At 39.0% G+C, this 13251-nt stretch overlaps 1 protein-coding gene across 1 annotated transcript in view; it reads right to left on the reverse strand.

Annotated features, from left to right (window-relative positions):
- Window positions 1-7473: 7473 nt before the first annotated feature.
- Window positions 7474-13251, reverse strand: part of KIF20B (kinesin family member 20B) — a 62287-nt gene continuing 56509 nt past the window's right edge. Inside the window, exons 32-33 of the mRNA XM_083364126.1 lie at window positions 10256-10398; window positions 7474-7661 (exon numbers count right to left, since the gene is read on the reverse strand). Coding sequence (XP_083220252.1) covers window positions 7593-7661; window positions 10256-10398 — 212 coding nt within the window. The 3' untranslated portion in view covers window positions 7474-7592. The remainder of the gene's footprint in view (window positions 7662-10255; window positions 10399-13251) is intronic.

The raw sequence follows: 13251 nt of genomic DNA on the forward strand, positions 1-13251 counted from the left end.
TTGTCCTAACTAAGAGATGGACATCAAAAATCAAGAGAGATGGCTCAATAATTGATAATTTTTCCCCAACACAGCAACATAGCCTTGGTGGCAAAAATCCCTGAAAGAAGCATTTCAGATTCTTCAGAGAGACTCTAATTAAATTCACTAGAAATGAGAGTGGGGAAGTCCTCTTCACCACTTCCAAGATGCTCTACTTATCCTAAGGTAAGCATTAAAGATCCAAGAATTGAAATCTCTACAGTTCTCACTTCATTGACGTGCTGAGTGGCATGGGACTTGACAAACTGACAGCTGCTGGCATGAAATTTAGAAATACAGCTGGAGATGTTTGGGTTCTTGGCCACATTTTATTTCAAGTGTTGCTGCTTATTTACTTTTGGAAGCACATAATAGGGTGTGGAATTAGTTCAACCATTTCAGTATATGTCAGTGTTTTTTAAACTTGGCAACTTTAAGTTCTGTGGGGAGTTGAAGTTCAGACATCTAAAAGTGGCCAAGTTTCAAAAACACTGGTGTAAGAGGCTCCATTGATTGTGTTTCCCAATTTGGATTTGTTGCTGGTTATGTTTGCAGGAAGTATGTTGGTGCATATCCTTCCATCTTTTTCTTACCTAGAGAAGACTTAGATGTTGGAAATAGGGGGTCCATATGTGCACACAGTATATACCCTGTTTTTAATTGGAGTCAAACATAGTAGGATCCAATTTCACAATGTGGTGATATTTCAGGTGTGTGTGTATCCATGGTGAGAAATGCTAGCCTTCCTCAAATATTTATTGTTAGTTTTTTGTACTCTCGGGTTAGACAAAGCTTTGTAAATATATACATACACATTTATGGATCAGGTCCTCGTCTTCTGCAGAAACTCTCTTGACCAACTTCACAAAATAAGGCAGGAAATTTCAATAAGCTTAGAATATGATGGCCAGATTAGTCAGCTGAGTATTGTCCTTTGTTGTTATCATCCAAGTGCTTAAAATATCTTCACCTTCAATTTTTTTAGAAACATAATTTAAAGTATTATTAATGGCTTAAAACTGGGGCATCTGAAGATGTTCTTAGGAAGAACATTGACCATTTATTGGGATAACCATTTGAAGTCCTGTTCTAGATGTCATTAAATTTGGAATCTGTGCAGCCTTCTCAGATGTAGTACACTTCTGGAATTATTATTGTTGTTGTGTAGCTGATTCTTTGCAGGCATTGAGGGAGATGGAAGGTTCAAAACAGCAACATGCTTTATTGCAGGTCAGAACAACACAAGCAACAAGGGAGCTGCTGTGCAGCTATTTATACGGTTGGCCGATAGGTGGCCACCAGTAGGTTTGAAACTAAGGTTTCCCGCCCAAAGACCTACATAGCTGGCTGGAGACAACCAGTCTGGGCTGACTAGCAACCATTACAAGTATGTGAACTAGTATTAGCAATTGAATTAGCAAACAGTGCAACTCCAGCAAACACTTACAACATATATAAAACCCAATACAATTATTATTGTTGTTGTTGTTGTTTCTATTCCAACTCCAACTATGGGGTACTTTTACTTACTTACTTACTTACTTACTTGATTTCAGAGAGTTTCTAATTATAAGTGAGAGGATTCATATGTTGCTCAACCAATCAAATTATTCCTGTATTGCTCCTATTTGCATGCACTGTGTTACTTCATTGTGTTTGTATTGCATTGGGGTGTTTGTGGTTGTTTATAGTAAAAGAGTCAAGATTGTGGCCACAGCCATCTTTAAAGGGCAGGGCTTTGACTGCATAGTCTCCTGACATTTTTGGCCCACTCCTTGCAAACACCCCTGTAGTGTATTCATTAGGCTATGCGAGCTGTTTGTTTCTTAAAAGACTCTCCTCAGAGCATTCAAAGGTATTCCCTTCCCAAGAAAATTTCTCAAGCTAGGTACAGAAAGACAAATGGTTATTTGGTATTTGGATGTTTTTGTCTTGTGCCTCTGCGGATCAGAACTGATAAACATCTTTCAATGCTGAAAAATAATTTTAAAAGACTAGATAAGGTAGAAGATGCCCATCCCTCTTTAGTTCTCAAGGCTTGAATTTTGCAAAGAGTAAAGAGATTATCTGAGCTGGCAAGGCTGTAGCAAACACTAAACAATCTGCCACCCTGCTTCTTTCTCTCTCTTTAATCTTTGTTCCATCAAGGAGGTCCATTTTGCCTCTGGGTGCACTTGAGTGACATGTAATGCCATGATGTGCAAGAACCTCATCTTATGCCCCATGGTGTAGTTAACATTAATGAGATAACAGCACGGCATTTTAAGAGGTCTAAATATTTGATTAAGGGCAGAAGGAAGGGAACTGAACATATTATGCAGGAGGAGCATCTCCCCCCCACCCACATTTTCCCCCTCAAAAAAAACTCCCAACAACAATAGGATTAAAATTGCCTTTCGTTGCACGAATACCTCTGGACAAATTAGGGGGGGGGAAATCAGGCCCACATATCCACTTTGGGGTTTTGAAGAACCAACCAACCAGATAGGTGGAATGTAGAGCATTGTACAGTGTTACATTTTTCCAAAAGACTTTGAAGAATCCTACTTCCCTGGAGGCATCTTTAAGGAACCTCCTCAAATGACAAAATAATGATACAGCTGTGTGTGGTTGTCAATTCAGTTCTAAAAAGGTTCTTTAGAAAACATAAGTGTGTGAATGCAGGACATGCTGATGACTAATTTAAGCAGCTTTGGGATAGCAAGGAAAAAGATATGGCTGATTTAATGAGTCAACAGAAGTTTCATTTATTTTCCCACACATTCTGAAGAAATCAGATCAGAAGCACAAGACTGCCCTCCAAAGCCATATCCTGCTATTGAAAATCTTTGTAGTACAGTACATGATCCGGCTAGACGTATTTGCAATTTTGAGAACATGACACAGCTGCTGCTACCCCCAGATAGCTTTTACAGTGAGCGTGACTGTCACTTACCAGAAGTCAAACAGATGAAGATGTTTCCCTGCAACTCTCCTGTGTTCTAGCATCGTGTTGCCCAAGGAGCTTGCAGGGTATAGTTAAGAAAGATGGTGCTCATAACAATGCAGTGGAAACATGTAAAAAAAACAACAGGTGGAGCTTCAGGCACAACATCATGGCTGCCACCTTATTTTTTTTACCATAACGTGCAGACACCCTGCTATTTATTCTGTGCAGGTGTGCAGGCCCTTTCCAGAACAGTCCTGGTTCTAGTCATTCAATAGCGTTTCTTTTGTAGAATGGCTGTAGAGCCAGTGTCTTTTCTGTAACTAAATATTCTTCTAGATCATGACTGTCAAACTCATGACGTCATGTGATGTGTTGCAACATATCTCGACTTTTTCCCCCATTGCTGGCAATGGGGTGGGCGTGGTTTTGGCGTGACACATCCGTCCCATGGGATGCACCTGTTCTAGAGTCTGGTGCTTTGCTTTGCTACCTTCCCACCTGTTACTACTTTTAATTAAGACTCTAATCAGGCATTAAAGTCAACTGGTGCAAAGAGACTACTGAGCACCAATGAAAATGGCTCCAGGCACGAACTTGCTCACCAGCATCATGCTGCCTGTGCCTAATTTACACAAATGCCTGTGAGTTGTAAATTCCCGGCTAAATGACTATAAATATGATCATCCGCAGCTAAGAGTAACATTTAAAATATAAACCACTCATTCTACTTTCTTGGCTAAGTTTCAATATTTGAATGTTGAAATTAAGCCAACTGTCTTTGTTCCTATAACGACATACTTTAGAAACCCCATAAGCAAAAAGACCTGTGCTGCCATATGAAAATAACCAATTTATATTAAACAAATGCTTTTCCTTGAGTTAAGGTCAGTTCCTGGGGACTATATTTGTTTGCTTTGGAAACTGATAAAGACTGCTCAACTCTACTATAACTCTGGGTGGCATACAGTATAAACAACCAGGCAATGCAATTAAAATAAAACATCCCTTCCCGATGGCACTTGGTTTTTTTTTCTTGGAAACAATCCAGAAATAATTTGCCACAGCCTTTTTTTAAAAAATGTTTTCTAGTCTGTAGGCCTGAGATTTCCTAGTGGTCTGCTTTCCAAGCAATAACCACGCCTGACTCTGCTAAACTTTTTCAAGGTTAGCTTGGTGCTGCTGCCTATGTTAGAGAAAGCAATTTTTCTTCTCCTCCTTGGATAGTATGCCAAGTAAGGGATGAAAGCAGTCTTTTGTCTAGAAAAGGACGTAAAGTTTTATTAGACCAACTGAAGTTCACAAGTACGGGATGTGCTTTGGAGTTCTTCCTAACCCCTTAAGCAAAATAAGGAGTAAGGACTACATTTTTTTTCTTTATGTGGCAGGAGGCAGAGTAAATTAGATTTCCTTTCTTTAAATTTAAATTTAATTTCAGCTGAATTATTAAATACGGTAGCTTTAATCATTTTCTCCTTCCGACGCATTAAAACATACAGATTTGGCAGCAACTTTGGAAAGGGTCACCTCCATAGGTCATACCCAATTTTTTGAAGACAACAAAAATAGGGAAAAACAGAGCCTGAATTTAATTACAATCTTCAGACAAAACTTGTGTTTGCTTGCAGGCATTTAGAAACAAAGCTAGCAACAAGATTTCATCAAGTTCTGGAAAGGCTTTCAGTAAATTAATATAATGTAAACATGTTTATAGATCCCCATCTCCCTGCCCAATAAGGTCAGGGAGAGCCCTTGATCATCAAGCTTCTTATAAAAATACTGAAGATTTATATACGTTGGCAAGAATATAAAGTCATGGTAGATAAGAAGCTCACAAGAAAGTCCCCACTGAACATGTTCAACCCCGGATTTCTAAATAGAAACTCTTTCCTTTTCTCTACCTAAATGTGATTTCTATTTCCTTTATGAATAAGTATCCACGTTTTTGTTATTATGTAAGCATCTTAGAATCTCTGCAATAGTTTGAAAACAGTTCTTCAACATTCTCTATTAAAACCTATCCTCAAAGCTTCTTAAAATAGCAGTGACAAAGGAATAAGGAGGAATGTGAACAAAGGAGGTAATTCCTATTATTTCTTTTCTTCCTTCCCCCAGCCTCCATTCCTTAAAGGACTCTCACTCCAGCTGGGGAACCCTGTCATTTTGAAAACAAAATGACTATCCTTTATGTGCTAGAAACTGCCTAATGTTAAACACCGTGGTTTATTAGCCTGAATGGCCAAGATCACACATGCTATATCTACAATTGAATAAACTGCATTATGGCTTAGGGAAATGGGGAGCCCAGCGACTGCAGATTTGTCACTGCTGACACATTTGTCTTTTAATGCCTTACCATCTAGATTTACAGCCTCCAATCCTCTTACAAATTAGCTAGACAGGACCAGCACTCAAAGCATCCTCCACCCCCCTTTTACTGGCAACTTTCTTTTAAAAAGAAACATTATTTCAAAACAATAAAATAGAACTCCAAAGGCAAGGGATTATTTTTGCTCTTGGACGGGAGTTTTTTTCGCCATCCCCAAACTGAGCATCCATTACTTGCAGAAGCTCAACCTGGAGAATATCTTAAAAGAGTGTGCTACATACCATTTAATACTTCCTGCTCAAAGTAGATTGCCAGATGGTGACTAAGACCTCAGCGGTTACCTGTTTGGTTGTTATTACCGTACATTGTGCTTTGGTCCAAATAAACATTTCCCACCCCCTTTCTGCAACCTAAACTCGTCAAGATAAAAACATTTGAAAGTGGGATTCTTTTACCCTTCATTTTTACTTTTAAAAAGGTGCTGAAGCGCCATCTAGTGGCGGTTTCTTTATCTCCTAATTTAAACTAAGCCAGAGACCCAGACAAAATAATTCAATCACAAATTCCATTGTAGAAACAAACATATCAGGTCTTATTTGATTTACAATTGCCTGAGTTAGAGAATAGGATGAAGGAGGGCCACCACAGCTCAGTCTGTTTCTAACAGTTAACTATGCATAGAACCAACTAGCTGAAAAATGGAACTGACAACCAACTCAATATCCAAATGTTATTGGTTGACAAGAAAGCAGCAATGGATGGAAACTAACCAAGGAGAGAAGCAATCTAGAACTAAGGAGAAATGTCCTAACAGTGAGAACAATTAATCAGTGGAACAACCTGCCTCCAGAAGTTGTGAGTGCTCCAACACTGGAGGTTTTTAAGAGATTGGACAATCATTTGTCTGAAATGGGGTGTAGTTTCCTGCTTGAGCAGGGGATTAGACTAGATGACCTCCAAGGTCCCTTCCAACTCTATTATTCTGTTATTCTGATAGAATATTGAAATGTTATTGCCACTGAGCTCTGTGGGAGGAAATAAAGTGGAGCAAGTGACATCATAGAGATCATCACAAATGATGGAATTGATGTTATTTGTGCCAGTTGCAATGATCTATCAAAGGTAACTTTATAAGGCCTATTTGGATATAAGGAAGGTTGGAGATCCAGGGATCTCCAGTGTTTTAGACTAGTGGACTTATTTGAAATTTTGGGCATATTTGAAATTTTGAAAATATATTATGAATACTGAGTAAGACAGCTCTATGGAAAGCAGTGACCAACTACAAAGCAGACATTCAAGGGCAACTGAAGAATTAGTTCCCCATCAACTTACAATTATGAGCATGATTAATAAAATTTAATAATAAAATTGGTTGGACAATAAGTCTGGGCAACAGAGAAGGCACAGTGCCTCAGCTGCTGCTTTAGAAATTGTTGGCTTTCCAAAGGTAAACGGCAAAATGTTTTGTGTTGTTGTTTTTTTTTTTACAAAAATGCCAGACTTTTCCCTTGAATATTTGGAAAAACATCTTTGCTCCTATCTTCAGAGAAAACACTGTCCTGAGATTTTTGGAAATTCTTTGTACAAACAAAACATGTATTTCCCAGATACCGCACATACATCATCCAGAAAGCATGGAGGACAATATGGTACTTCAAAGCTTCTTCTAGAAGATTCAGCAGACACATTTTGCATTGATTGAAGATGAGGGGGAAGAGTACTAATGACCAGACGACTGCAAGGAATGTAAATCCTTCCATTCTCCACCAGTCAGAACTGAAGAAGCTTCTTGGATGAGAAGCGAAACATCTTCAAGGGAAAAACAAAGTCCAGTTGCTTTTTTTAAGCACTTTTGGGACAACAAGTTTTGGGGGGGCAAGGTTTTTCAAAAGTGGTTTCTAAGTGCCCACTTGTTATGGCTGAGAGTGAATAACTGGCAGCTGGCTCTATGTCTAAAGCATGGCTAGGACTGGTTTCTACACCAATGTCTTAGTCACTACATTAAATTGGCTCTCTTTGTGGTTGAGAATGGGCTAAAATCAGATTCACCCCATTTCTACCCCAATACCTTAATCATTATACCACACTGTTAAAATTGCAGATTCAGCGTTGTGTAATGTGGCTTCTGAAGAAACTACATATATAATAGAATGGCAAGGAATCTTCAATGTATTTTAATTTCCCTTCGCTCCTTTTTACAGCGATATCAACAATATCTACACCAATAATTTGAAAATAATGGAAGTAGCAGTTACAGCATCGATAACATCTATTGAACAATTCTATACATGATTCTCCATGAAAAGAATATTGCTATTTTTTTTTCATTCGGAGCCGTCGTTTGATGATTTCATGATCGCTTTCCTTTTGATCCTCAACAATCTAAAAAAGAAATGAAAAAGTTTTTCTAACCAATCAGATAAGCAGATAGTACTTGGTCAAAGTACAAAATCTTTCTCGGAACGATAAAGAAAAAGAAGCTAAACATCCCAAGTTTACAAGAGCTTTCAAGTTATAGAGGCTGGCAATCAAGTATCTTTAGTGCCCAAGTAACTACATGATGAAGGCCACAATATTTTATATTTTTATAATTAGGGGAGCTTGGTAATGGTTTCAGAGTCTGCAGCTTCCATAGATCTGATGTAAAGTAAAAAAAATAATCCAGTGTTCAGTACTTATCCAACTAGAAGCCAAATGATGTGGGTGAGACATTACTATTTTAGACTATAATCTCTTAAGGCTGCTTAGCAATCTGCATTCTTGACTCTTAGATGACTAACAAAAGACCTTGAATAAAATAAAATAAAAATGTTTTTAGCACCAAATGCTAAGCAATAATGTATTTTGGTTTTCTGCTAAGTAATATCCTTAGGTTACGCTTGCTGACTCTCAATATTATCCAAAAAGACAAAAAAGTCCCACATGGTCAAGAAAAAGCTATATGCCTCAGAACTCTGACCATCTTATTTTTACATAATGTTTATAGTTTCATTATTGTATGATGGTGTTTCCCATTTGACATGTTACTTAACCCATGGTTTATGGTTTAGCGTTATGTGCAAACTAACTTAGGACTTTATTTCAACGAAACATAGTTAAAGATAAGTCAATTGCCATGAAACAGTTACCTATGGTTTAATTGGGTGTTCTATTTGTACCTTGAACAAACCAGAAACATATGTGACCTCCTCCAGCACAGCTATAAGACCTATCTGGATACTCTAAACCAAGATAAATTGTCACTAATCTCACCTAAGGGTAGTAAAAACAAGCTAAATCCAAATACTAGTAATGAACATTGCTTGCTCTTCTCGGCTTTATGATTAAGCGGTTTACTTTTAATTTGGATATAATGCTGCATTCTGGCTGATCCATATCAGGAGATTTTGATTTTTGTGTTAATCTTGCAGTTGAGAAGTGGGGCAGGGTGTAAGCTTAAGGTTTATTGAATAACTAATATACAATCAAATACATCCTATTCAAGCCAAAATAATGACTGTCATCAGCTTTGAAGGCAAGACTAAGCTTCTAGACAAAAGTGGAAAATGCTGATTTTGCTGAAATTCTATTAGTAAGAATAAAGATTAAGCCTATCACCTTATGTACATTTACTTTGGCAAACCCACTGGACAGTACAGATTTCAATTAAAGTAGAAGTATATTGTCAGACCCTCAGCATTTATATCTTTCAATCTGCTTCTTTGTTCTGCTTTTGGGTCTGTCATTCTGCTGGGAGGGGGAGGATGGCCCTTAACTCCAAGGCCTGCTAGTCTGCTGGGAGGGAGGGCAGAGGGGAGGGAGTTCTGGATTTCCTCCACTTTGTTCATTACCCCTTTGATGCCTTGATGTGAATGGAAGAAGGAATGTGCCATGGGTCATCTGCCTCATCTCCATTTTGATGGGGGGACGTTGAGAGAGAAACAAAACCCCAGGAACGGCGCCTGGAATGGCGCTTATCACTTTGGTTCCCATAATAACTTCGCACCTGAGGAATTGGATGATCTCAAACTGGACATTTAGCCATTGAGATGGGTTTTGGGAAGTGGATGGTTTAATGTGATGTTTTGCGCGGGAAAACTTTAGATCATGCTTTGCTCTCTTGCTATCACTATCTCTCAATAAACGTTCCTTTTGAGACAATGCCTGTTTCAAGAGTTCTACTTCCTTGGGAGGACTAGTTGAGGCAGGAACTTACATATATAAAATAAACTTAAAGAGAGAGAGAGAATTAAGGAGGACACGGAATGCAACAGAAAATTGCATTATATTCCTAGGAGATGGCTTGGATGGGCCAAGGCAGCCTCTAAGGAAAGCAAATAATAGAAAAAATCCCAGGTCTATATTGTCTCTCTACACAATATAGCAGTATCATATTCTATGATGTCTATCCATCACCAAAATTGACTTAATATAGAGATAGTCCCCAAATTACAACAGTTAGTTTAGTGAACAACGGCACTGAAAAAAGTGACTTTTGACCATTTTGAGGCTTACAACTGTAGCCCCGTAGTCATGTAAACAAAATTCAGACAATTTGCAACCGACTCATATTTCTGACAGTTGCAGTGTCCCGGATTTATGTGATTCCCCTTTTGCAGCCTTCTGACAAGCAAAAGCAATGGGGGAGCCAGATTCACTTAACAACCGTGTTACTATCTTAACAACTGCAATGATTCACTTAACAATTGGGGCAAGATAGGTTGTAAAATGGGGCAAAACTCACTTAACTGTCTCGCTTAGCAACAGACATTTTGGGCTCAATTGTGGTCGTACGTTGAGGACGACCTGGTAGTTCTCCCCCCTGCCAAACAAAAACATGGAAAATCCCACCACTGCCCTCATTTTGATCTTCTGAGCATCATAAGCTTTTTTATAACATCTCTGTTCCTCCACCCTCCAAAAAAATAGGTTCAATTCCCAGCTTTCAAAAGGCTGTACACTACGAGTTGGTCAAAATGCTTTGTGGAATCACTTACCACATGGCCAGAAAATTCAACAGGATTAGAAATATTGACTGAGTGCAGCTTTCGCTTAGCTTTCTTGGGTCTGTCATCATTTTTAGTAACAGTTTCTTCATCAGTAGATTTGGGAGATTTCATTGTTGCCATCAGCTTCTTTGCTGGAAAGAGAGTAGGGAATGTTCTCTTTTATCCAAATTCCTCAGCCAGGGGAGGGAGAGAGGGACTGGACTGGACTAGACTAGGAATATCTTTATTGTCATTATGTAACTCACGAAATTAAGTGCTGTCCACAGTGCACACTAGGATAAAAAGGAGGGAGGGAGAGAGTTACGTCATTTACCAAAATGGCTGCTGGTAAGGATTTATAGTCCAGCACAATTGGAAGATGACAAATGGCCAATACGTGGTTTGTGAACTCTGCCCCTCATAGTTTTATGTTGAGCATTACTGATTTACTCTCACCCGACTGCATTCCCTGCCCTCCTTATGCTCATCATTATAAATAATTGCATGTACATTCCATTATGTACATGCAGCCCAGCACATTTTCTTTAACATGCTTAATATACTTTTGATTCCCAGACTCATTTTATCCTAAGCAAACGTATGACACAGAGAGCAATGGTGATTTTATAGCAGTCATGCCCAAGGAAGAATTTGAATTTGGATCATCCTCGTCTTACTTCAACAATTTATCACACCATATTTTTAAGGTTTACAGAAGCTTCTAAGAGGAGTGCAAAGATTCTGGACTTAAAATTGTTCAAGCTCAAAACAAACCTTTATTTCAAGGAGTCTGAAACTTTCTGGAAGAGTCTGAAGTCAAAATGACCCTTCTTTTGAATTCAAAATAAGGCTGCTTTGACACTTCTAGAATTGTCAAGGCAGCACTGGAAGATTTCCAGTAATTTTGGAACAGCTGATTCAAACTCAAAAGAGAACTTGTTGAAATATTTTACAGTTTTCTAGAGGCAATCATTTCAGGAAAGAGAAGTATTTCATTTAAAGACCTATCTATAAATGAGGTAAGGCTGAGACTAATTAAATCACAGTTTCAATGTCCCTCCAGCAATTTATATATATATATATGTATGTATGTATGTATGTATGTATGTATGTATATATGTATATATGTATATATGTATATATGTATATATGTATATATGTATATATATGTATATGTATGTATATGTATGTATATGTATATGTATATGTATATGTATATGTATATGTATATGTATATGTATGTATGTTTTCTGAGGTTTTCGCGGGTGTTCGTATGTGGATCTTTGGTTATTCGGGTTTTTCCCCGCGTAGAACTAAAGGTGTAGGGGCGACGTTTCGACGGAATCCCATCCGTCATCATCAGGCTTGAGGCTTCTGCTTCCTTCTTCTGGGAGAAGCATGTGGCTGTTTGTTCCTCTTTTTTAAACTGCCAGAGGGGGGGTGTTCTGTGGGTGGAGGTTGCTCTGATTGGGTGGGGGAGTAAGTGTGTTCTGATTGGGTGGGAGTGTGTTTTGAATGGTGGGTGTGTTCTGATTGGGTGGGGGGGGTGTTTTGAGTGGATGGGCTGGTCTCAGCTGCCAGCCTTAGACCTGAGCTGGTGAGTTGTGCTGCTTTTGTTCGGCTTCGTGTTTGTGGTGGTGCCATGTTTTTATAGTGGGTGTCAGTTTGCTTATTGTGTGGTTTGGAGGGGTTTAAAGTGGCTGATGTTGCAGCTGTGGTTAGGTTTCTGTTTTGTGGTTGTGCCTCGTTATCATTGTGGGTTCGGATTTGCTTTTTGAATGGTTGTGTGGTGGTGATGTCATTTGTTATCATGAGTTTGGGTCTATCATTCTTGGTGGTTGGGCCTCGTCTGTCAATCAAGGCGGGTTTCCAAATGGTTGGTAGGCGAGAGGTATCATCTCGTTTGTTTATGCTGTGGGGGCGTTTTTCTATCTCAATGGCTTCTCTGATTATTCTGTTGTTAAAATGTTACCCAAAGAGGAACCTGTCATCGCAAACCTCTACATGGAACACTTTGAAACCCTCGCTCTAGAAAAATCCAACCACAAACCCAAACTCTGGCTCAGATATGTAGATGACACCTTCGTAATCTGGCCACACGGCAAAGAAAAACTGGATGACTTCCTCATACACCTCAATAGCCTACACCCCAAAATACAATTCACCATGGAAACAGAAGCTAACAATCAACTTCCCTTCCTTGATGTCTTAGTCTACAAGAAATCCAACGGCTCCCTAGGACACACTATCTACTGTAAAAAAACACACACAAACCGCTATCTGAACGCACTCTCACACCACCACCCAGCACAGATCAACTCCGTAGCCAAGACACTCATCTCCAGAACAAAACACCTAGCTGACGAACAACACCTAAAAACCGAACTACACACTCTCACTAATGTACTAACAGCCAATGGATTCCAAAGAAACACGATTACCAACTTAATCCGAAGAGAGACACCCACAAAAACCCAAGACAGAGAACAAGAAAATGGCAAAGCCCTCCTCCCATACTTAAAAGGGACCACAGACAGAATCAGCAAGGTCCTCCAAAAACACAACATCAAAACAGCATTCTACACAGACAGAAAAATATCCACCATCCTAAGAAACCCCAAGGACATAATTGGGTTAGAAAACCAAGGAGGATACGAAATCCCATGCACCACCTGCCCCACCACATACATCGGACAGACCAACAGAAGAATAAGTGTACGCATTGAAGAGCACAAAAACTCACTCAGAAAGGGAGCACAAACTTCATCCCTGGTCCAACACTTTGAAGCCACGGGACATGAAATTGATTTTAAAAAAACCAAAACTATCGCCAAAATTGAACATTTTAACAACAGAATAATCAGAGAAGCCACAAAAAGCGATGCCCAAAATGGATTTCTTCTGCTCTGTAGTTTAAATATCAACTGTCCCTTTTAAAATATGCAGCGTTCCAGATGGAACAACAGAAATATCTCATGATTGCTTCACATTAATGGAATAGGCTT

This window comes from Vipera ursinii (assembly GCF_947247035.1).
Source record: "Vipera ursinii genome assembly, chromosome: 5".
Classification (NCBI taxonomy): Eukaryota; Metazoa; Chordata; class Lepidosauria; order Squamata; family Viperidae; genus Vipera; species Vipera ursinii.